General features: G+C 37.3%; 1 protein-coding gene across 3 annotated transcripts; it reads left to right on the top strand.

Annotated features, from left to right (window-relative positions):
• The first annotated feature begins 16,981 nt into the window (after positions 1 to 16,981).
• On the top strand, positions 16,982 to 20,993 carry LOC138321932 (interferon alpha-inducible protein 27-like protein 2A). 3 transcript variants are annotated; one of them, XM_069265971.1, is made up of 4 exons: positions 16,982 to 17,152; positions 20,378 to 20,452; positions 20,564 to 20,612; positions 20,676 to 20,993. In XM_069265971.1, exons 1-4 carry the CDS (start codon positions 17,035 to 17,037, stop codon positions 20,887 to 20,889), a joined length of 456 nt encoding a protein of 151 aa, XP_069122072.1. In that variant the 5' UTR covers positions 16,982 to 17,034; the 3' UTR covers positions 20,890 to 20,993. The 3 variants fall into 3 exon arrangements, with proteins under 3 accessions (XP_069122072.1, XP_069122071.1, XP_069122073.1); XM_069265972.1 differs by adding an exon at positions 17,938 to 18,089 and having other exon boundaries at positions 17,019 to 17,152; positions 20,564 to 20,993; XM_069265970.1 differs by having other exon boundaries at positions 16,988 to 17,152; positions 20,564 to 20,993.
• The last annotated feature ends 5,069 nt before the right edge of the window (positions 20,994 to 26,062 follow it).

Raw genomic sequence — 26,062 nt, 5'->3', positions numbered from 1 at the left:
ATAATTGTGATATCAAAAACATCTCTCATATTACAAAATTACAAGTAATGTTAAATTTTTCATAAAACATTCCTGTACATGTACAGAAAACGGTTCACATTGGGACGTCGACTTCACCAAAATATATAGGTCATGTTCACTAGGTAAAACTCGACCCAACAGGGAATCTCGCCCTGAGTGAGTAAAGTGAATCAATACGATCGCAATCGTCTCAAAGGGGTGATTAAAGATTAAAATCAAATGTTCAATGTCTAAAGTGATCCGATCACATTAATGCTAGCCTATGTTTATATGCGATCTCGACAAGAAAGTAGAACTCGGCCGAAGTTCGGCAAGTATATTCACGGTCGCCAAAATTATTCCGAGTCGAATATCATAGAATATATTCTATAAAGAAACAAATTCAAAATAATGAAATATTTCATTGCATTCATAATGTATCACAAAAATAATTCCTCTACTTTTAAATATAATTTAACTTGGCCAAACTATAGACCATGCCGGTGCCATGCGGATTATGAAGTCAGTGACAGGAAAATGAATCCATTCCCATCTATCGCAATACGTTTGAGATTATAATCCGAAATCAGATTAAAAACATAAATCAGATATCAAACAAAAAAATGCATCGAAATTCTGAGGAAATTGAGTGTTCAAACCCAGTTATTTTTTCACATAAACTTAGCCTCTTTCAAAGCTGTCCCTGTACCAAGATGTCTTCAATTAAAAAGGGGGAATAACTCTTCAGCAATTCTGACATACTTTTTTCAGGTATCACGCTACCAAATCAGCAGATGCCCTCCTATAACCGAACTACATGGTTTATTGCCATAAGTGCTATTATATATATTTCTAATTCTAGTATCATCAATAAGATATTTTGAAATGAAAACAATATTGTGTCTTCTTTTTACAGATCTATCAAGATAATGTCGAAATATAACATCGTTCTATTCCTTGTCATCTTTGCCGGAGTATGTCTAGATCAAGGTGAGTTTTCAAAAGCGGAGTTACGGGTGTTGAAGAAGGTAAATAAGTATGTTTTAATTTGTGTACTTACACAGATGATTTACTTACACAGAGTATTACTTTCATATGACCTGATTTGTTGTTCTGTCTCCGATAGTAGTTATAAGTAATTATGTATGTAATTCCGGAACCTGGTTAACCGGATTTTAGTTTGTTGTATATCCGGATTTTAGTCCGCATTTAGTCCTCATCTTTGTTCTTCCGGTAAAACGGCATGGTCGTCGATTGTGTTTATGGTGGAAGTTTATAAGCAATCCCTTGCTAAGGCACGGTGTAAGTCTATTACAAATATGTTTATATAAGACGAAAATAAGTCTTATTGTCATGTCATGTCAGTCGAGTAGCTGTCAAACAGTAGTTTGTGCAGAATTGCCAACTTGATGTTGGATATAACGAAGTCTATTTTTAGTAACAGTAGCGAGGGGAATCTGAATTTGGCATAATTTAGAAATGTATATCTATTTAGACCTATACATTGACATAGTGGTACCTACATATGTATGCTACATCTAGTTTATAGATAATCAGTCGATTATTAGTTGCGGTCAGATAATTCGCGTTTGTTTGTATAATAATGATATAGTCATGATATGTAACGGTAAATTGTATAATGTATAACCGAGTACATACAGAATTGTACATGTAACTAAAGTGTGTTTTTTGCATGTTGTAGTTTTTCACCATTCGTCATAATGAAAACTTGAGAACTGAAGTGACTGGTTTTGTTATGATTTGGTTAGCTGTCAAGACATAAATACAGAATGGTATGCGCGACCTACACCTTCGAACCCCCTGGACCAGGGACTTTCTAGTACTGAATCGCTGCACCAGCAAACAGACTCCACTGATATGTTGGACCAACACACACAATCAACCGACACTAGCACTGATAAACGGCAACACATACTCACAGAAAAAGGGCGAGAACTTTTTGAAGTAGAAGTCATGAAATATACTGCAAAACTTTCTCGTATGGTAAGAGAAATGGACGAGCTTCTCTTAATTGTAGAGTCAACAACAGAACGGGATCAACAGGCCAATACAGTGATTTCCCTCAAAGATACTTACCAACGCTACTTGGTTTTATCTAAGGAATTTAGAGGATATTTACAAAGACAGAACTCTGGGGAAAGTGCACGAGAACTTACCTCGCACAGTTTAATTGCGAAATCTGTCAGACAGAAACTAGAAGCTGTTTTTGGACCGTGGCAAAGACCAACTGATTGTATGAGTTCAAGAAGTGTGCAGAAGTCTAAACTTTCTAAAACATCCTCAGGTAAATCCTCAGCAAGTGTGATAATAGCACGTCAAAAGGCAAAACTTGAAGGAGCGAAAGCCAACATGGTATTTGCATCGCGAGAAGCTGATCTCCTTAAAGAAAAGGCTCGGTTGGAGGCAGAGACGTTAATTAAAAATGCAGACATTGAGGCTACGCTTAAGAACTTAAAGGCAGAACAGGAAACCAAAGTGGCCAGCGTAGAAATGGATGCTGTCCTTGAAGAGTTGGAGGGCCCAGGAGAGGATATCTCTGATGTCTCAGAATCAAGTGTTCACCAAAGAACTGTTAATTATGTACAAGAACAGAACCAATTGAAATCCGACACCTTTTTACAGTCAGGGCACTCTAATGTTTCCACACATAATGATGCTCCGAACCTACTTGTACAGGAACAGTTACAAGGGAAACACGGACCTTCAGAGGCTCAGACACAAGCTCCTCACTCACCTCATGCACAGGCTCTCTACATGCCACCAGAGGCTCGGACACAAGCTCCTCACTCACCTCATGTACAAGCTCCCTACATGCCACCAGAGGCTCGGACACAAGCTCCTCACTCATCTCATGTACAAGCTCCCTACATGCCACCAGAGGCTCGGACACAAGCTCCTCACTCATCTCATGTACAAGCTCCCTACATGCCACCAGAGGCTCGGACACAAGCTCCTCACTCATCTCATGTACAAGCTCCCTACATGCCACCAGAGGCTCGGACACAAGTTCCTCACTCACCTCATGTACAAGCCCCCAATGTGCCACCAGAGGATCAGTTACATGCTTCTCACTATTCTGATGATCATGATGCTGTTAAAGGGCTTTCCAGGTATCTGATAAAACGAGAACTTGTCACAGATCGCCTTATAAAGTTTACTGATAAACCGGAAACTTACCTTTCTTGGAAGGAAACATTTAAAGAAGTAATCAAGGAGGTTGATGCTAAACCTTCAGAAGAGATCGACTTGATGGTTAAGTGGCTGGGACCACAGTCAAGTCCACAAGTGTCCAGCATTAAGACGGCACATGCAGGAGACCATAAAAAAGCTTTGACAAAGGCATGGGAAAGACTTGATAGTTTTTTTGGAAGCCCAGAGAGAGTGGAACATGCTCTAAAACAGAAACTACGTAATTTCCCAAGGTTATCCTACAAAGACAAACCAAGATTCTATGAACTGTCAGATACATTGAACGAAATACTTGCTGTAAAAGAAGATGAAAAATACAGTGGACTTCTCAGTTACTTTGACACATCAATTGGCGTAAATCCTGTAATACAGAAACTGCCGGCTGGTCTTCAAAACAAATGGCGTGATAGGGCTATGACCTTCAAACGCACACATGGTGTCGCATTCCCACCCTTTTCATTCCTCTGTGTATTTGTTCAAGAGATAGCAATGACACTGAATGATCCAGGTTTCGACTATATAAGCAGTAGTGCTGATTCCGACAACCCAGTAACACAAGGTAACAGGAAGAAACCTCATGTATCTGTTCACAAAACATCTGTCTCAGAATCAGTATCTGGTCGAGTGGAATCTAGGTGTTTGATTCACAATGCTGGACACTCATTGAATGACTGCCGGGTATTCAAAACAAAAAGCATCAAGGATCGTAGAGATTTGCTAAGAAAACATGGACATTGTTTTCGGTGCTGTGACGGCAAACATAAGAAACAAGACTGTAAGGAGGAGGTAAAGTGTAACATTTGTAAGAGCATAAATCATTCAACAGGTATGCACAGCGACCACAGTCCTGTGGTGGCTCAGGATCACGGCGGGGAGAGAAGGAGAAGGTAAACGTTAAATGTACTGAAATTTGTGGAAAGCATTTTCAAGGAAAATCATGCGCAAAGATAGTCCTAGTCACAGTTCGTCACAAGGGCAGTAGGAAAGATCCTATTCGAGCATATGCAATTCTGGATGAGCAGAGTAATAGGTCACTTGGAAGGAAAGAACTCTTTGATATCTTCGATCCTGATTCAGTATCAGATAATTATCTTCTTTCTACATGTAATGGGAAAGTGGAAACAAGCGGTAGACAGTCATCAGGTTTCATCATAGAGTCTATAGATGGCACTGCCTCAATGGAACTACCTAACATCATAGAGTGTGACACCATCCCCAACAACAGGGAAGAGATACCCACACCAGAAGTTGCCATTCATTACCAACATTTGACAGATATATCCAGTTGTATTCCTCCTCTCTCGGTCAACTCTGAAATCTTACTCCTGATTGGCAGGGACATGCTGCTTGCCCATCACGTCTTGGAACAAAAGACTGGACCTCCAGGTCATCCGTATGCACAACGACTGCATCTTGGCTGGGTAGTTGTCGGTGAGTCCTGTTTGGACGGACTCCATGCACCGTCATCTAATGCAAACGTCCTGAAGACGTTACTGAATCCTGCACCAGGACATACTTCAGTCTTAAGCCCATGTGACAGCAAGATCCGGGTTTCTGACATTTTTCATCGCACTGAAAGGGACAACAAACTGGGAAAGTCTGTGGAAGATAAAGCCTTCTTGTCTCTGATGGAAAACCAGATGAAGAAGGAACACACAGGACGATGGATAGCGCCCCTTCCTTTTAAGGAAAACAGAGATCGCCTACCCAACAATAGGAAACAAGCCATGGACCGAGCTAAAAGCCTTGATGAAAGCTTAGACCGTAACCCTGTGAAAAGAGAACATTTCTTAGAGTTCATGAAAGGCTTACTGGACTCTGGGCATGCGGAAATTGCCACTGCTCTTGATCCAAACGAGGAATGCTGGTTCCTACCATTGTTCGGAGTGTACCACCCCCAGAAGAAAGACCGCATCAGAGGCGTTTTCGATTCTTCGGCAAAGGTGCAGGGCAAGTCTTTGAATAGCGTTTTGATGTCAGGACCAGACATGCTCAATAGTCTTCTTGGGGTCTTGTTACGATTTCGGAAAGAAACTGTTGCAATAACTGCTGATGTCCAGCAAATGTTCTATTGCTTTCTCGTGCATCCCGACCATCGGAAGTACTTGCGTTTCATTTGGCATAAGGACAACGATTTGAACCAACCCTTAGTTGATTACCAAATGAAAGTCCACGTGTTTGGAAACAGTCCTTCGCCTGCGGTGGCTACTTTCGGACTTAGGAGAACAGCAGATGTAGCTGAAGTGAAATATGGTGCTGACGTCAAGCATTTTGTCCATCGCAACTTTTACGTCGATGACGCTTTGTCCTCGTTTCCTTCTAAAGAGGAAGCCATTGACCTCATGAGTCGCACTCGTGCTGCACTGAAAGAATTTGGTTACCTCCGCTTGCACAAGATAGCATCAAATTCATCTGAGGTATTGTCGGCATTTGAACCTGATGACCTTGCCAAGGAACTGAAGAACCTTGAATTTGAAAGGGAAGCGCTCCCATCACAACGCAGCTTGGGAATGCGCTGGGATCTCCAGCGTGACGAATTCACATTTTATGTTGAACCTGAAGAGAAACCATTCACAAGACGATGCGTCCTTTCATGTGTGAATAGTCTATTCGATCCATTGGGTTTTCTCGCACCTGTAACAATAACAGGAAAGGCCATTCTCCGAGAAGCAATGTCTGATGGAGCCGAATGGGACGAACCGTTACGACCAGATTGTCTGCACAAATGGCAACAATGGAAGTCATCATTGCAACATTTGCAGAATGTAAGGATTCAGCGTACTTATGGCGGTATGTCTATGAGCAAGGCAGTAACGAAGGAACTCTGTATTTTCTCTGATGCGTCAGAGAAGGCAATCGCAGCCGTAGTTTACATTAAGCTCACCGACTCGAATGGATCTCAAAGTCTTGGATTTGTGCTAGGCAAAGAGAAGTTAGCCCCAAAGCACGGGCATACCATTCCAAGACTGGAGCTGTGTGGCGCAGTTTTAGCGACGGAACTGTTTGAAACTGTTCGGGATGAAATGGACATTGGCTTTGATCGTGTGCGGTTCTTTACAGATAGCCGTGTCGTCCTGGGCTATATTCGCAACGAAACAAAACGATTCTTCATTATGTGGAAAACCGCGTCGAACGCATCCGCAGGTGCAGCAACCCCAGCGACTGGAACTACGTCTGTTCAAAACTGAATCCGGCAGATGAGGCTACTCGGTCAGTTCCTGCAGATGGTCTCCAAGACTGTACGTGGCTCAAAGGACCTACTCATCTACTGGAGGAGAAACAAGACCACGGAGAAGATGCGGACTACCCTCTAATTAGTCCCGAGAATGATCGTGAAATACGTATCCTCAAAACAGAAGTAGAGAAAACTTCAGGAAAAACGTTTGAGAGCAGTAGATTTGAATACTTCTCTTCATGGTATCGTCTTGTACGAGCTATCTCTAACGTGAAAAGCTTGGCCGCTAGATGGACAAAAACTAAACCGGATCAACAGACATGCAACTCTGCGGAAGAGCATGATTTAGTCAAACGGTCGGAACAATTCGTCGTGAAAGTTGTTCAGAATGAAGCATTCCATAAGGAGATCAAGGCACTTGCAAGTGGAAAGGATGTTCCAAGAAATAGCTCAATACTCAATCTGGATCCATTCCTTGATGATGATGGTCTTCTTCACGTTGGGGGACGTTTGAAGAATTCTGACCTTCCACAAACTCAGAAGAACCCAGTTATCTTGCCCAAATCTCACCATGTCACTAGACTCGTTGTTGCTCACTATCATCAGGAAGTCCAGCATCAGGGTCGATTGTTCACAGAAGGTGCAATACGTGCTGCGGGCTATTGGATAATTGGATGTCGGCGTATGATCAACATGGCAAAACGTAAACCCCAAAGTGCAGAAGTGTGAGCCTTGTAGCGCTGTCATATGTATATTCTATAGATTGCAAAGTTTCTTGACTCTTAAAAACACATTTCTGGAACTAAACTTTCCGACTGTATGAACGAATCTGGTCATCATTTGATGCGGAAATATATACGTGGAGTTATACGCCAAAACCTTACATTATTATTGTATGTCAATCAAGTGTCCTCAAAAACTTACTAACTTCACACTAAATGACAATGTTTGTTATTATTGTGCGTACAGTTGTTTTATAAACAATTTATTGGTGCAATCATCATTTTTTCAGACTCGTAAATTATATACAATAAGTGTTCCTCGCGGCGATTTGCAAACTTTTAAAAATCATAGCATTCACTCAGCTTCGGTATAAATGTAAGATGTATATTATATTCTTCAAAATTACATTCCAATCTACATCATTTCTTCTAACGAAAAATGAGAATCTTAATTTCACTGCATATATATAAGATATCTTGATAGAAATATAAGATATGTCATATAGTATATGAGATATCTCATATAATATATAAGATATCTTATTTAATATATAAGATATCTTATATAATATATGAGAAATCTCATATTATTATAATATATGAGATATCTCATATATTATAATATATGAGATATTTCATATATTCTTTTAATTAATCCTATATAAGATATCTTATATTGTATATAAGATATCTCATTTGATTTATCCATATAAGGTATCTTATATAATTATAAAATCTCGTTGCTTTATAAGATATCTTATAAAGGAACGATATTTCAACGAAGGCACAGCAATGAAGTCTCCCTACCCGGAAGTCATAGAGAGCTGTAAAGTATACTACTACTCGTTCAGCCAGACTCTTGTTTGCTTAGCATGCTACGCTAGTATCAAGCGTTTGGTTGAACGAGACAAAAGTATGCATGTATAGATAGGTCACCATTATAGCCAATATATTTATTGTTGCCATGTTCGAATTGACAACTAGAGTGATGGGAATGATCTGCTTCTGTGTTTTCAATACATCGTTGAATGCAACCAAACTGCGGTTGATTCTCCCTTTCGGTACTATCTATGTCATAGCCTGGTGCCCTGGCCTACCCATAATTCTCCGCATAGTAGGCCAGGGCACCAGGCTATCTCTGTCATTGCGAACGATTCTAAGATGTGTTCCGAAGAGCTCCGAATGAAGAAACTAAGTTTCTGGTTTTAAATGCTACGAAATCTCATTTCTATATAAGATATCTTATATAGCAACGAGATTTCAATTATATAAGATATCTTATATATATTTATTAAAATACTTATAGATACGATATAAGATATCTTATATAGAAAATTAAATAAGATATCTTAAATACTATATGAGATTATCTTATATTTACATATTATTTTAATTTTATATGAGATATCTTATATACTATAATTATAGAAGATATTTTATAGATTTATATGAGATATCTTATATACTTTATTAATACGATATCTTATATACCTTTATAAGATATCTTATATACTTTATAAGATATCTTATTTACTTTATAAGATATCTTACATATATAAGATATCTCATATATATATATATATTTATATTTCTTATATAATTCGATTAAATACGGGATATACTTTGCTCCTTCAATAAATGTTAAAATTGGCTTGCCATACATAACGTATTTCTGTGTGTGCTCAGTGTTAGCCTTGATATACCTTGTACTTACTGTAAACCGACCTATATGTGTATGCAATCATGTGACATCTAATATATTTTCTGATCATGTATATGAGATGTTTGAAAATTATGTAAGATCATACTAACATTGTGCTTCAATATACATGTATATGTAGTTCATCAGTCGATGTATGTGTATGTGTTATTTTTCTTAATTACGCATTCAAAAACGTATATAATGTACAGGTATAAATATTTTCCAACTTCTAATGCGTTGTAAAGCCCGTGAGGTCTAATTACTATTACTATGCGCTTGATGCTGAAATATGTGTTATATAAATGTACTTAATAATAAAATTGACTTTATAATGATAGTGATATAAGTATACTTAACATAAAATTTGTTAATATATATATTTATCTTGGAGGACATGGCGCAGAAGGTTTCATTTATAAATGCACAAAACAGTATCGAATCAAATACCAAAAAAATTTAGTTGTTGTGTAACGTAATACATGTTACAGATTTTTTCCTTGTATAGCGATCCTCAACCCAGGCCTAATATTGCAGTTTTATGAAAAATAAATTGAAAAAGTGTTAAGTTTTTAAATCAATGATGTTTATGAAATACAATGACTGCTGTAAACTATAAAAAAAACACTGAATAGTTACTGTTCGAAGTTAATGCACATCAGCCATGGTATCGTTTCAACCACATCTCTACAGACTAAGTTTCTTTAATTACTTAAATGTTGAGACGTGTACAACCCATTATATTCAACCACCCATCTTGAGGACAACAAACCCGACAGACATTACGCAACGTAAAATATTGACAATATGCAGTGAAATGTGGACTACGATAGTACATCAATAACCACCCTTATTGAAAAACAACACATCAAAATCGTCTATATGTAATATAGTTTTTAACAACGGGATCCATTTTTCAGTAGTCGATTTCAAAACGGATTCTGTCGCAAAAGTATGCCGACACGACCCACACGTCCAAACATCATTTTGTAACCATAATGACCCTTTAAGATCGTATTTCCAGGATCTAGTTGTTTGGAAATCGTCAGAATTTGACGATGATTTTTTTGGACATTTCTCCAGTGATGTGTCTAAGTGTTGGCATTCAATGATACGTTAAATGAAAGATAAATATTTCCGAAATATGGTTGTGTATAATTTGCAACATGTTAGTTGGAACAAATTTGCTTTTTAATCGCTTTAAGTGAATGGGGTAACATAGGTCACGTGACCGAGTTGCTAACCCTATATTACCAAGACATGGTGTCAGATTATCTTTTTAGTCTGCAAATGCCAGTGGTGCGAATCGCATATGAAATGTCTACCTAATGAGAAAATAATGAGAAAATATTCGCTGTTTACTGTGCTTTGCATAGTATGAACTTGTTACAGACATTATTGTATCAAATATTTCTGTGTATTCGGTGTTAGCCTTGATATATCTTGTACATACCGAAAACCGACTTATATCCGTATGCAATAACAATTCGCGGGTAATTTCACGTGAAAAATAACTCGGTGACTCTGTGAAAGTTCAATCGCGAAAATAACTCCCGTGAAAAAAGAAGTAAGACATAAAACGAGGAAATTAACTCACCTTGAAAAAAGAAGAGTTAGACATTAAACAACGAAATTAACTCATGTAAAAAAAAGTTAAACATTCAGTCCATATACATTTGTATTTCAAGCGTATTTCATTTTTATTATTCATCAAAACATTTTGCGAATCTCTGGCCTTGTGCAAATCTATAATTAGAGACGTAAATAATTGAAATATTACAATGTCATCACGTGTCTCGCATGTGATAGTACACCACCGACAAGGTGACATTGTAAATAATGTATTTCTGATTTTAAAAGCATATTGTTCATTATACCTATAGAACTCATTTGCATTTATTGTTCCAAGTGGAATCGATACAATGCACCCAAAGTTTGCTGCCAGATCATAGATTGTTTTGCTTATCTATGAAGAATCGAAACCGAAAGTAGAATTACTGTTGTATTTGTTTCTGGAGACTTTTAATTCAGCTCTACTAACGATTCTCTACAATACCTGTATCTTAGAGCATCGTAGTGGAGCAGAAATTACAAGTCAAACTTTAATTAGATTGGAAAAACAATACGCCCGCTGGTATTTCCAATATCGTATTCAGACTTCACTGGCTTTATATATAGAACATGCTGATATTTAAGGCGATGATTTTGGTTCCTGACCATAAGGAATAACGAGTGAAATTAGTATGGACATTGTTGAGAATGTTTTTAGCGTTCATTTAACTAAAAGTGACGAAAAACACTACAACAGTGCCCCTGATCACACAGATTTGCATGTGAGCGGACCTTGCACACGACAGATAGAACAAACTGCTGTCCTTGATTTCAATCATCGCGAAAACAGACAAACAAGGTAGGTGTGATTGTAGTAGCTGTTAATGATTGATACCTTTAATCCTTGGCCCCCATCGACTTGGTTCCTAATAACAGATATACAGGACACGACGCAACATAAGGGAAAATGTTAATTGGTTAAAATATAAACAAAATACGATCCGTATTAGACAATATTTTGTCCGATGAGTACCAGTGCACCTAAGATATTACATATACAAGTGTCCACAGCTTTCATTTTTAATGAAAGTCGTTCATATTTAATTATTCTAAAAATGATTTCTTTAGAGTTTTTAAGTCGGCTGGCTTGAAGCATTTAGTTATTATATAATAAAATTTCCATGCCATGAACAATTAAATCCTTAGCTAATGTCCACGCATAGGAACCATGCAGTGTTTCTTATCCTAATACCAACACAATTGTTAGCGTGCTTACATCATATTGCTGTCGACGCAGTAGTACTATTCGCAGGCTCATCTGATTATAACTGTACATTTCGTAGTCGTTATTAAAAGATAAGTTGGTCTACTTTTGTGGCATTTATCCAATTACATTGTAAGCTCAAGATAATATGAATATTTAAATAGTCAAACGGAATCAGTGGTAAGTCTGCATTTTTTCCACATGTTTACTACTTTTTATCAAAATGTATTCTTGTATTCGAATCATCTGTCTCTTAAAATGAGTTCCTTTTCTTTTTGTTGTCATTTATTGATACGCTCATTATCAATTTCTAATACTTTTACTATGTATAGACTGTCACTCTCACACGTGGTATAGCCATTCTAAAACGAGTTTTACAAAAACATAAAACGTCAAACTCCAAATTTACTGAGCAGTAGATTTCAAACGTCCCTCGAATATTGGATCTCTCGATTTTTATTACACATACTTAGGAAAATAATGTGCATGCACGGGCTTATTTGCTTACATGGCAGCTACGCGCCTGGTATTTATCAATAGATGCACAGACAAGAAAGAATTCAAATTTTGGATTTATGGTCACAGCATTAATTGATATCTACATTTGGCGGCAAGGTCTGTCAATAGACCATAACGGCACGCCATCAAACAAATACAATCAAAATTGCAACATAAATTAATTGATAGATTCTGGGAAACATTAATCCACCAATTAACATGGCTGCTGGTCCATCAATAGACCATAATGGCAAGCCATCAATCAAATAAATTGATTGATCCTGGGAAACCATCCTCAATCATTTAAACAAGCTTTTCATCGACTAGAGATATTCTAAGAGCCTGATGGGAATCTCCCTTGAGTTAGACAACAATGGTGAGAGTTCAACATAGTTTCCATTAGTAATCTTTTGCTTCACTGAAGCAGATACATGCAAGCTTAATATATCATTAACACTTGCAATAGGGGTTGGCATTACATCAAACGTTCCCGGGTCTTGTAATGCAGGAGGTGGTGCTGCCACCGGTAGCTCAGGTGGCATAGATCTAGAATGGTCAGTTCCACTCCCGGCTGCAGAAGGTCCTGAATTTGTCCTATGGCTAGGCATCGCAGACTCCGCTTCTGGAGGCACTGTTGCTGCTCCTGCCCTCTTTCGTCTCTTTGCTCTAGTAAGCCGCCCCCTCCTATAGCTATCATGTATAAGTATACATGATAGCTATAGGAGGGGGCGGCTTACTAAATATGCATTCGTGCATAAAGAGAAAAACAAAATGTATAATTAGAACACCTTTAAAATACTTTTAATAGTTATACTGGTAATAATGGTATACAATTACTAAAATACTGTTTTGCTTCATAATTGTGATATCAAAAACATCTCTCATATTACAAAATTACAAGTAATGTTAAATTTTTCATAACATTCCTGTACATGTACAGAAAACGGTTCACATTTGGACGTCGACTTCACCAAAATATATAGGTCATGATCGCTAGGTAAACTCGACCCAACAGGGAATCTCGCCCTGAGTGAGTAAAGTGAATCAATACGATCGCAATCGTCTCAAAGGGGTGATTAAAGATTAAAATCAAATGTTCAATGTCTAAAGTGATCCGATCACATTAATGCTAGCCTATGTTTATATGCGATCTCGACAAGAAAGTAGAACTCGGCCGAAGTTCGGCAAGTATATTCACGGTCGCCAAAATTATTCCGAGTCGAATATCATAGAATATATTCTATAAAGAAACAAATTCAAAATAATGAAATATTTCATTGCATTCATAATGTATCACAAAAAAATAATTCCTCTACTTTTAAATATAATTTAACTTGGCCAAACTATAGACCATGCCGGTGCCATGCCGGATTATGAAGTCAGTGACAGGAAAATGAATCCATTCCCATCTATCGCAATACGTTTGAGATTATAATCCGAAATCAGATTAAAAACATAAATCAGATATCAAACAAAAAAATGCATCGAAATTCTGAGGAAATTGAGTGTTCAAACCCAGTTATTTTTTCACATAAACTTAGCCTCTTTCAAAGCTGTCCCTGTACCAAGATGTCTTCAATTAAAAAGGGGGAATAACTCTTCAGCAATTCTGACATACTTTTTTCAGGTATCACGCTACCAAATCAGCAGGTGCCCTCCTATAACCGAACTACATGGTTTATTGCCATAAGTGCTATTATATATATTTCTAATTCTAGTATCATCAATAAGATATTTTGAAATGAAATGTATAACGCCGAAAACAATATTGTGTCTTCTTTTTACAGATCTATCAAGATAATGTCGAAATATAACATCGTTCTATTCCTTGTCATCTTTGCCGGAGTATGTCTAGATCAAGGTGAGTTTTCAAAAGCGGAGTTACGGGTGTTGAAGAAGGTAAATAAGTATGTTTTAATTTGTGTACTTACACAGATGATTTACTTACACAGAGTATTACTTTCATATCCAGTGAACTGTATCAACTTGTCTGAAGCTGCCATTGTCGCTGGACTCGGAACGGTAGCTGTTTTAAGTGACCCCCGTTGCGTTAACAGGCGCAGTTGGTGCCGCGGGGGTTTCCGCAGCCGGGACAGCCGGACTTAGTGTTTTGGGGGCCTCCGCCGCCGGGACAGCCGGACTTGGTGGTGTGGGGTTCTCCGCCGCGGGGACAGCCGCTGGTTCCGCTGAAGCTGCACTGATGTCAACATATGGAGGCAGCATCACCACATTAACTGCTGTTTCCGTGATGCAATCATTAGCAGCGGCAGGTATCGGAGTAGCCGGCAAAGCTGCCGCGGGTACTGTGGCAGCGGGTGCTGCCTATAAAATGACCAGGAGTTAATTTGTTAATCCCCAAAGTAGGAAGTGTGAGCCTTAGTGTTGTCAGGTTTATATTCTTTAGATTACTTAGTCCGTTAGTTCTAATTACTATTACTATGACTTTTATTCCCATTAGGGAATGGTTGTTGTAATTTGGATGCTGAAGAATATTGTTAGTTAAATGTACTTTATAATAAAATTGCTTATATATGATAGTATACGTGTATACTTAACACAAATCTGTTAATATATGTATTGTATTGATTGTTTGTTTGTTTGATTGATTAACGTCCTATTAACAGCTATGGTCATGTAAGGACGGCCTCCCATGTATGCGGTGTGTTGCATGTATGTTGTGCGAGGTGCGTGTTTTGGGAGACTGCGGTATGTTCGTGTTGTGTCTTCTTGTATAGTGGAACTGTTGCCCTTTTTATAGTGCTATATCACTGAAGCATGCCGCCGAAGACACCAAGCAACACACCCCACCCGGTCACATTATACTGACAACGGGCGAACCAGTCGTCCCACTCCCTGTATGCTGAGCGCTAAGCAGGAGCAGAAACTACCACTTTTATAGACTTTGGTGTGTCTCGGCCAGGGGATAGAACCCAGAGCCTTCCTCACAGGGGCGAACGCTCAACTCAAGGCCAAAAGTGAGGCGGTGCCAAGGGAGGCATTAGGAAAGATAGTCAGTTAGGAAGAAGAGAAAAGATAAGATCCTAAATTTAGTCGCCTTTTACGATCATGCAATAGGGGCAGCAGGTACAATTCTTACGCCCTACCTGCAGGGCCAGTATTGTATTGAGGACAGACGCACGGTTTTATAAATGCACAAAACAGTATCGATCAAATAAAACAGTGTAGTTTTGTAACGTTACGTGTTATTGTTTTTTCTTGCATTGCAGTCTCAACTTTTGTTTTTGAAAAATAACTGAAAAGGCAATTTTCAAAGCAATGAGTTTATTGCAATACAATAACGTGTAAACTATAAAAAAGCACATAACACGGATGTGCCAGGGTATCTTTCAACACAGCCTACAAATATCTTTTTTAAATGTTGAGAGTGTAAACCTATTACATGTACCACCCATCTTGAGGACAACAAACCCGACAGACATTAGTATCGCAAAATATTGACAGTATACAGTGGAATATGGGACTACGATAGTACATCAATAACCACCCTTATTGAAAAACAACACATCAAAATCGTCTATATGTAATATAGTTTTACAACGGGATCCATTTTTCAGTAGTCGATTTCAAACAGACTCTGTCGCAAAAGTATGCCGACACGACCCACACGTCCAAACATCATTTTGTAACCATATGACCTTTAAGATCGTATTCTATTGAGATTTTGGACCAGGATATAGCTAGTTGTTTGGAAATCGTCAGAATTTGACGATGATTTTTTTGGGATTTCTCCAGTTGTGTCTAAGTGTTGGCATTCAATGATACGTTAAATGAAAGATAAATATTTCCGAAATATGGTTGTGTATAATTTGCAACATGTTAGTTGGAACAAATTTGCTTTTTAATCGCTTTAAGTGAATGGGGTAACATAGGTCACGTGACCGAGTTGCTAACCCTATATTATTACCAGGACATGGTGTCAGATTATCTTTTTAGTCTGCAAATGCCAGTGGTGCGAATCGCATATGAAATGTCTACCTAATGAGAAAATAATGAGAAAATATTCGCTGTTTACTGTGCTTTGCATAGTATGAACTTGTTACAGACATTATTGTATCAAATATTTCTGTGTATTCGGTGTTAGCCTTGATATATCTTGTACATACCGAAAACCGACTTATATCCGTATGCAATAACAATTCGCGGGTAATTTCACGTGAAAAATAACTCGGTGACTCTGTGAAAGTTCAATCGCGAAAAAAACTCCCGTGAGAAAAGAAGTAAGACATAAAACGAGGAAATTAACTCACATTGAAAAAAGAAGAGTTAGACATTAAACAACGAAATTAACTCATGTGAAAAAAAGTTAAACATTCAGTCCATATACATTTGTATTTCAAGCGTATTTCATTTTTATTATTCATCAAAACATTTTGCGAATCTCTGGCCTTGTGCAAATCTATAATTAGAGACGTAATTGAAATATTACAATGTCATCACGTGTCTCGCCTGTGATAGTACACCACCGACAAGGTGACATTGTAAATAATGTATTTCTGATTTTAAAAGCATATTGTTCATTATACCTATAGAACTCATTTGCATTTATTGTTCCAAGTGGAATCGATACAATGCACCCAAAGTTTGCTGCCAGATCATAGATTGTTTTGCTTATCTATGAAGAATCGAAACCGAAAGTAGAATTACTGTTGTATTTGTTTCTGGAGACTTTTAATTCAGCTCTACTACGATTCTCTACAATACCTGTATCTTAGAGCATCGTAGTGGAGCAGAAAGTACAAGTCAAACTTTAATTAGATTGGAAAAACATTACGCCCGCTGGTATTTCCAATATCGTATTCAGACTTCACTGGCTTTATATATAGACATGCTAATTTTTAAGCATGATTTTGGTTCCTGACCAATAGGAAAACGACAAAGGTAGTGGCATTGTTGGATGTTTTGCGTTACTAATAGTGACAAAACACTACACAGAGCCCCAGATCTCACAGTTGCTGGTAGACCTTCACAGCAGACAGATCGCTCCCTTGAGTTATCTCTGAAAAACAACCAAGGTAGGTGTATTTTGTAGCTGTTACTGCTTGATACTTTATCCTTGCCCCATCGACTTGTTCCTAATACAGATATACAGCCACGACGCACAATAAGGAAAAGTAATTTTAAAATATAAACAAAATACTTATAACAATATTTTTTCGAGAGTACCAGAGCAACTTTTTATGAAAGTCGTTCATATTTAATTATTCTAAAATGATTTCTTGAGTTTTTAAGTCGGCTGGCTTGAAGCATTTAGTAATCATAAAATAAGTCTCCATGCTATGAACTAGCTAATACGCATATTCAGGATACACTGAAATATTGCGTCATCCTTAGCTAATGTCCACGCATAGGAACCATGCAGTGTTTCTTATCCTAATACCAACACAATTGTTAGCGTGCTTACATCATATTGCTGTCGACGCAGTACTATTTGCAGGCTCATGTGTGCATTTTGTAGTCTTTATGAAAAGATAAAGTTGGTCCCCTTTTGTGTCATTTATTCAATCATTACAGCGTAAGTTCAAGAAAATATGAATATAAAATAGTCAAACGGAATTAGTTGTAAGTCTGCGTCTTTTCCACACGTTTACAGCCATACCGCTCTACCGCTGACTTGTATCGATGTATTGTACACAGGTAAATTGGCACTGGATGGTACGCTCCGGCCTCTCATCCAGCATGGCTAGTTAGCTTAACCGATCTATATATCATCAACAATGCGTCAGTATCTACTTAAAAACATAACAAATATTCTTCAAATTGCATCAACATTCACTTGAATAGTATTTCTTTATTTTAGATATTTTAACAAATCTGAAACTCCTTATAGATCTAGAGATGCTCGTACCGGCTGCAGGCCGTGTGCTAAAAGTCAAAACACACGTGGGATTTATAAGATGAGTCCTAACCTGCCTATGTAATAATATTACAGCAAAACTGACAAGCTACAAGGTTAGTGCCATTTTTTTAAGCGTACTGTTTAATATATAATTAGCCATTAGCTTGAATCTTGTGCCGTACAGGTAGTTGAGTTTACTCACAAAGTGATTATTGCAAGCCAACGTATCTGCTATCCGAATGCTCTTTAAAGTTTGTTAAAGGGACAATTCACTCAGGCTAATTCTTTTACATAACCAAACAGTGAGATATGGCATAAATGAATTGTTCTATATTTCTTAAGAAACAAATAACGTTAAACATTGACAAATTCCACGTCATTGTTAAGTATTTTAATTAATATCGTTGAAATATCAAATCGTTGATCAATACGATTAAGCAGGTAGAATATGGACGCTGTACCTATACCCGAGCCAAAGTCACGCACGTTAAACAAATGAACTACATAACCACTGCGAAGGTGGTAAGATTATTTTGAGGCAAGATAATTCACCTAATAAGGTAAACAAACTATAGTCAGAGCGATTTGAGCAGTTATAGACAAAAGTTGCATTACTCTACGAGCAAGGGACAGGGTTCGGCATACAAGAAGTTTGACCACAATGTGTAATGGCGGACAGCGAGCGAGTTTGAAAATATCACACACATGTCACCACCATGGGTTTTTGAGGTACATCACAGTAAAACCGACTGATCTAAATTCCATTAGAACTGGTTTTTTTCCGATATATGTACAAATTTTAATGTTCTCTTAGAATGAATTGTCCCTTTAATGATCTCAAACACACTTATTACTTGTTGTGGCAATATATTATAATATTTTCAAATAGCCCTGATAACTATTGTGTAATATCTCCAGACCAGTTGACATGTGTACGGAATACGGCGGACTGCCAATGTTTTTGGCATGTTCTGCAAGATATATTTCACTGTTTCAGTTACGGTGGCCAATAAAAGAAAACAAACACAGTGCAATTATATTATGTTATTTCTTCTAAATACAACACTTCTTTGTGCAAGTTGTCAATCATTTATTGTGAATGTACCACCTTTATAACATTGAATTTATGGTTTCCCGCACATCGTTTTCCCCAAACGTTTTGAATGAGCAAAATATACCGATAGTAGATTTCTTCAGCATTTTCATCCCTAATAAAAAAATACATATACAAAGTACACTGGTGTGTAAGTTACACAAGTTTTTATGATATTTGTAACAATTACGATTGTGTTTGGTACAGCTAATGTAGCCAGAGCGCCCGCGATTTACCTATGGATTGGCGACGGTACTCGAGTCTATAAATAACCATCCTCGATACTCCAGGGGTTCCGATCACTTACGATCTCTACACCCCTGGACTATCTCATAGTGAAATTGAAGGCAGCTCAGCGGAAAACATTTGACCAATCACAGACCAGCAAAGATTTCCTTTGAAGACTACAGAGAGAGCGACGCCCAACTTCAAAGCCACACAGTCAACTACAGTGTACCGTTATACAGCTCTTTTGATGTACATCAAACGAATAAATGACCTGTTCTGTTCTGTTTACTATGAGATAGTTCAGGGGTGTAGGGATCGGAAGTGATCGGAACCCCTGGAGTATCGAGGATGATAAATAACTAGCTACACTCATTCAATACATCGATATATACACGCGTCGTTCTCAGTTGGGGTAGCACACAGGGACCTGGCACGATTTTTTTAACTAACGTATACATATATATATTATACATACTATAATCTATATATATATATATACTGTTGGTTAAACATTTTCGTGCCAGGTCCCTGTGGGGTAGCAAGGCTGTAAACTTTTTATCAAAATGTATTCTTGGCATCTTGACCGAGAGATTGATTACATGTACCAGAAAAGAGAACTTATTTCTACCCCATAAAAAATTGTATTCCGTAAAAAAACACCTTTTCCTCACGGTACTTTCTACTTCCTATCCATACTACTTGTATTTTGCTTGACAGTCCGTCCTGATACAGTGATATCTCTGATCCATCAAGTATTAGACCTTTGAATATCAGCGGCATATCGTAGGTTCAGGATATCTACATGAGCTTAGCAATCTGCATAAAACCCTTTTTATGTTGTTGGTAACAAAAGTATAACTAAAACTATTCGTCTACAGGTACTAGACCTGGCTACCTTGCACTAACACAAGCTCACAAATTATAAAATGACTTCCAACAGAACAACTAAAATTGCTAAGCAATATTGTCATATCATTGTTTAATTTCCATATTATTTTCAATCAAATGGTCAAGCTTCCGCGTAGCCCTCTTAGCTTTTTGGAAAGCTTATACATGTAATTGTGTTTCTTATTTTTACAGATTTATTCAAGATGATGTCGAAACATAACATCGTTCTTTTCCTTGTCATCTTCGCCGGAGTATGTCCGGATCAAGGTGAGTCTTAAAAAGCGGATTTACAAGTGGTGAAGAGGGTAAAGAAGTATGATTTTATTTGTATATTTACACAGCTGATTTACTGACACAGAGTATTACTTTCTTATCCAGGGAACTGTTTCTGCTGGCCGGATGCTGCCCTGGCCGCAGGAGCAGGAGCAGCAGCTGTTGTAGCGGCCCCCGTTGTGGTACCGGCCGCACTTGGTGCTGTGGGGTTCTCCGCCGCCGGGACAGCCGCTGGTTCCGCTGGAGCTGCACTGATGTCAACATATGGAGGCAGCATCGCCGCAGGAAGTGCTGTTTCCGTGATGCAATCAGTAGGAGCGGCAGGTATCGGAGTAGCCGGCAAAGCTGTTGCTGGTACCGTGGCAGCGGGCGTTGCCTATACCATGGCCGGTGGCAATTGTGATCCCAAAGTGGAGAAGTGTGAGCCTTAGTTCTGTTAGATTTATATTCTATAGATTACTAAGTCTGTTGACAAAAAGTTTAACGTGTAATGTCGCTTATGATAATAACAATAAACATATTTTCCTTAAATGTCTAGCGAGTTTTGTGTTTTTATATTGGAAGTTATCAAAGGTTAATTCTTGAAATTAATCGTTTTGCATTTTACCATCCAAAGTTGTGTGACATCATTCGATAAAACTGATCGTGTATTTAGACCTGCCCACGTTTGTACAGCGACCTGTCCTCTATAACTCTGACGAGACCTGGACAAGATGGCGGCTTTTTTTAGTTTATGGCGAAATATTTACATTTTCACTGAAGTCCCACTATGTAACCTTACCAAGCCCAGTTGGCAGTCATGTAAACTATGAACTTCAATCTGTTATTATGACGTCATTATCATTGTGACGTCACAATTGTCGTGCCAGCGATCACGGAAAATGGCTGTCCCATCCTTTACGATAACGAATGATTAATTCATTATAGATGCAAAATCTCTTGTTATTTCATCATAAAATAACAACCAAATGTAAATATAAGCATTGAACGTCTTTCAGTTGGCATTCATAGCCAATATGAATGCAAACTCTACAGGGGCAAATCCAACATGAAGCGCTAGCGCGCTTAATGGAATTTGCCTCTGTACAGTTGGCATTCATATTGGCTATGAACGCCAACTGAAAGACGTTCAATGCTTAAATTTTTTATCGTCGGATATGTTCTGTACCATTCTTAATCAGCTTGTTACTGTAATAAGAAGAGATTAATCAGTATCAAGGATTCAATAATACGATAACAATCAAGTTCAAACTGAGAAGATACAAGTCTCAGAGTATGAAGAAACTGATGTAATTGGCGTACCAGAGCAAATGGAGACGAGTTTATGGCAAGTCAATGTAATATTTATTGAAGGAGCACTTGGTACATCCCGTATTTAATCAAATTTATATGAGATATCTTATATAATTATATCAAATACCTCATATTATATATAGATATTAAATAAGATATCTTATATCTTATATCTATATAAGATATCTGGTATAGTACACGAGATATCTTATATATACATAAAGTATATAAGTTATGTCATATAATGTATATGATATCTCATATAGATATTAAATAAGATATCTTATTTAAATTTATAAGATATATCATATATTATTAAAGATGTCTCATTTAATTCTCTATATGAGATATCTTTTATGATTGTTATCTCGTTGCTTGCTATCTTGTATAAGGATATCTCACATAACAATGAGATTTTCATTATATGAGATATTTTATATCGTATTCAAGATATCTTTGGTATATGCAATGAAATTTAGGATCGACATTGCGAATTGTTTCGGAGATGAAGAAAAGGCTCAAACTATATTATATTTCATATGTCACGTCAGTAAGGTAATGATTCATTAAAACAAAGTAAAGAAACATTCTTGTATGAATCTGGGTCGTACGGACATATTGGTGATCATACTGTCAGAGCTTATTTAGTTCCATCTATTACACATTGAGGTAAACAAACTTCCGTTTGATTGCAATTTCGCTGTCCAAGTACATCCGCGTGATTTTATCTCCGCGAATTAGCACTTCATCATTGATAGTGATACTGTAGCTATACTGAAAGGAATCCAGACAATATTCAAATCCGCGAATGTTAATCTCCGCGAACTTGTTTTGAAATGGAAATCGCGAAATTTGTTTGTTTGTTTGTTTAATTAACGTCCTATTAACAGCTATGGTCATGTAAGGACGGCCTCCCATGTATGTGGTGTGTTGCGTGTATGTTGTGCGAGGTGCATGTTTTGGGAGACTGCGGTATATTCATGTTATGTCTTCTTGTATAGTGGAACTGTTGCCCTTTTTATAGTGCTATATCACTGAAGTATGCCGCCAAAGACACCAAGCAACACACCCCATCCGGTCACATTATACTGACAACGGGCGAACCAGTCGTCCCACTCCCTGTATGCTGAGCGCTAAGCAGGAGCAGAAACTACCACTTTTATAGACTTTGGTGTGTCTCGGCCAGGGGACAGAACCCAGACCGAAACACACCAAAGTCGCGAAATTAAGTAGCAGCGAAAAAAGTTGATTTACAGAAGTTCCTGTGATTCAAAGTGAAAAATAAGGTCGCATACCCCGTTAGCAGTCAACATTATTAAGGCCCAGTACCTTCCGGAGTAAAACATAAAGGTTTCTTAATTGTTGTATTCTGTTTCGGGTTCTTTGGGCGACACAGGAGTCAACACACTTGGTTACAATGCCATAACTTTATTCGAATGCCCCCACACAATCAATGACGTAATACACATATTACATAACATCGTTATAGCCTGTTTCATGCTATAGTCTGTTTCATATAAACTATATGACTAACACTACATCTCCCTTTCTAATATCGTTAATCTATCAAAGGTAAATGTTTTCAATAAAGAACTAGAATCTACTGAACTGAACTAAACTGAACTACAACTATCAAAAACTGTTAAACTATAAACTAAATGTGTTATGAACACATTAACAGGATTCATATGTTCAGTCATTAACTAAGAGTGTCTCTTATTCTGAACATATTCTCAACATATATGTATAGAACTACAAATTCATTTTTGGCGAGGGTCACCTCGCCATTGTGATCGTGGTTGCAAAATTCTCTTACAGTCGATTTCCTCAATATGATTGGCTTAGAAATTGCTCGCAGATACTAGCGCTCCTAGCGACAGTGTATTCAACAACTTTGATTTTACCGGGAATTATAAAATAGCAAATTTTGAATATGAAAGTTACCGAAATAAGCGTATCTGTAACGTTGAAATAGGAATAGTATATTACGGCTTTCATATCCTTACTATATACATTATCCAAAAGATCTTCTGTTTGAAAATTTTCACCTGAATTGTTTACAAAGTATCTAGACTTTTCGTCCCCAAAATGGTGTTTAAAATGAATGAAGACGTTTCGTCCCAAAAATGCTTCGCTCCGAAGCTGGTTCCCCCCCAGACGTTTACTCCCTCTTAGTGACAGTTATCCCGCAACGGAAAAAATGAAATCAATATTTCACCTCGAACATCAAAATTGATACCATAATGAATTTTGTAATTTGAATCAAATTTGTCTCGGAGCAAATACATTTCATGGCGAAATGGAGATGCATTTATCACGGCTGTGTTATGGCACATGGACGTAAAACTACAATGGAAGAAAGACAACTCTAACAAAATTTTGGACAAACTTGGTCTACTGATAAAATAGCACGCGACAGACGGTGAACAATCTTAAAACTAACGGCAGTTAATAAGGTATGAACATTTACCACATCCATAATTATCGATAATTTCATAAGCACATGTATAAATATCAGATTATATCTATATACTAAAGCACGTTCAGAGATTACCACTAAACCATACTTTTAAAACATTTTAGTTATTTTCACCACAGGAGCTTGACGTTCTGATCATATACATACAGCATATTCATTAAACTAGGTAATACGAAGTAATTTTTTGGCCGAATGACATAAATCATATGGAATGTTCATATAACTCGAAGTGATATTTTTTGGACTACTAGATCGACGAAAATGCCGATTTCTGTTTCATAATTCTTCCGTAAAACGGCACTTAAAAAGCTGTTTCAATCTGTAACCAATGTAGAGAAAACTGTTAATTGTTTAGCAATTATCCTGAGTTATATTTTACCAACAAGCATCAGAGATTAGCAATTAAAACTTACATAAACATATCCCGACTCTCACTTGCATTGTGTGATCACTCGAGCGGAACTAATCTCTACCACCTGGCACAGTCTTACAAATGCAATCGCACAAAAGCCCACATGATCACTGTTTTTAGTGCGATTACATCTTAGGGTGTGAACAATGTTAGTTTTTTAACTTTTTACTCAACAAAATAGACTACACTTTTCATGATCAGCACCATCATTTTCTGTATAACTTATTAATTTACCACTGTACCCATGCATACGTGTGTATATTAATACAAGATACAAGATACAAGAAACTTTATTTAGTGTCGAATATATAAAACATGGTAACATAAGCTCGGTCGAGCTTGTATTTCGACAAAACAAAGTATATTGTATATATAACAGAAATTAAAACTAAATCATCACAGTTGTCAGTAATTATAAGTACAGGCACTACATAAGCTATCACAGAATTTTTCACAAATTTATATTAAAAGGGGTGACAACACAAGCAACAAAGCAAACCAAAATAAAAATAAAATAAAGACATAAAGACATGTGTTACACCACAGGATGCAGGGAGACATTAGGAACAAAGTTTACACTTACAGTCCGGGCCGTCCCACTTACGGAGCAGCCTCCAAAACTCTGCATAGTTTTCAACCTTACGCAGGTCATTTGGGAGGCTGTTCCATATGCAGGACGCCTCGTACCTGAATGATTTCTTACCATACCTGGTGGTGTTAACTCTGGGTAGGTTTGCTTTGTTTTCAGATCTGAAATTATAAGTGTTTTCTTGTTTTTTAATATAGGCCATGGGCTAGGAGGGTCCCACATGCACCCCCCCCCCCAAACCTCCGAACCAATATTTTTCTTAACCCTTATGACCCACTGATCACAAATCAAAATGTTAACATTGCATAAGTTGGGATGAACTTCCGGTTATGACGTCATCAAGATGGCCGCCATCTCAAATTTCACTAAAAAATGAAAAATAGTCTTAACATAGACATTTTTCAACCGAAGTAGACAAATGAGGTATCAAAATGACCAAAATAGAACACTAAAAACATATCAGGACCAAGTAACCAAATATATGTAGTGATTTTTACGCAGGAAGTGAAAAAATAGGATTTTAAGTTCAAAAATGGTAATTTTTCAATAAATTTTTCATATTTTGCTTGACGCAGCAAAAACGTTTTCCAACCGCAAACTATTATTTCTAATTAGTTTTCTGTCCACTTATAAATCAGTTTAAACAAAAACAAGAAAAAAAAACCAATGTTAACATTGTATAAGTTCCGGTTATGACGTCATCAAGATGGCCGCCATCACGAATTTCACTAAAAATGAAAAATATTCATAACATTGACATTTTTCAACTGAAGTAGACAAATGAGGTATCAAAATGACCACAATAGAACAACAAGTACATATCAGGACCAA

The sequence above is a fragment of the Argopecten irradians genome, chromosome 4 (genome assembly GCF_041381155.1).
Source record: "Argopecten irradians isolate NY chromosome 4, Ai_NY, whole genome shotgun sequence".
NCBI classification, from domain to species: domain Eukaryota; kingdom Metazoa; phylum Mollusca; class Bivalvia; order Pectinida; family Pectinidae; genus Argopecten; species Argopecten irradians.
The sequence above is the reverse complement of the archived record's forward strand: the minus strand, read 5'-3'. Positions and strand labels throughout refer to the sequence as shown.

Excerpts from the sequence above, each read along its gene's own strand:
- LOC138321932 (XM_069265970.1), top strand. The coding sequence starts at position 17,035 with ATGTTTTGCGTTACTAATAGTGACAAAACACTACACAGAGCCCCAGAT. Across the intron at positions 17,153-20,377 it reads ATCTCTGAAAAACAACCAAG|ATTTATTCAAGATGATGTCG; the intron begins GTAGGTGTATTT and ends TTATTTTTACAG. Across the intron at positions 20,453-20,563 it reads CGGAGTATGTCCGGATCAAG|GGAACTGTTTCTGCTGGCCG; the intron begins GTGAGTCTTAAA and ends TTTCTTATCCAG.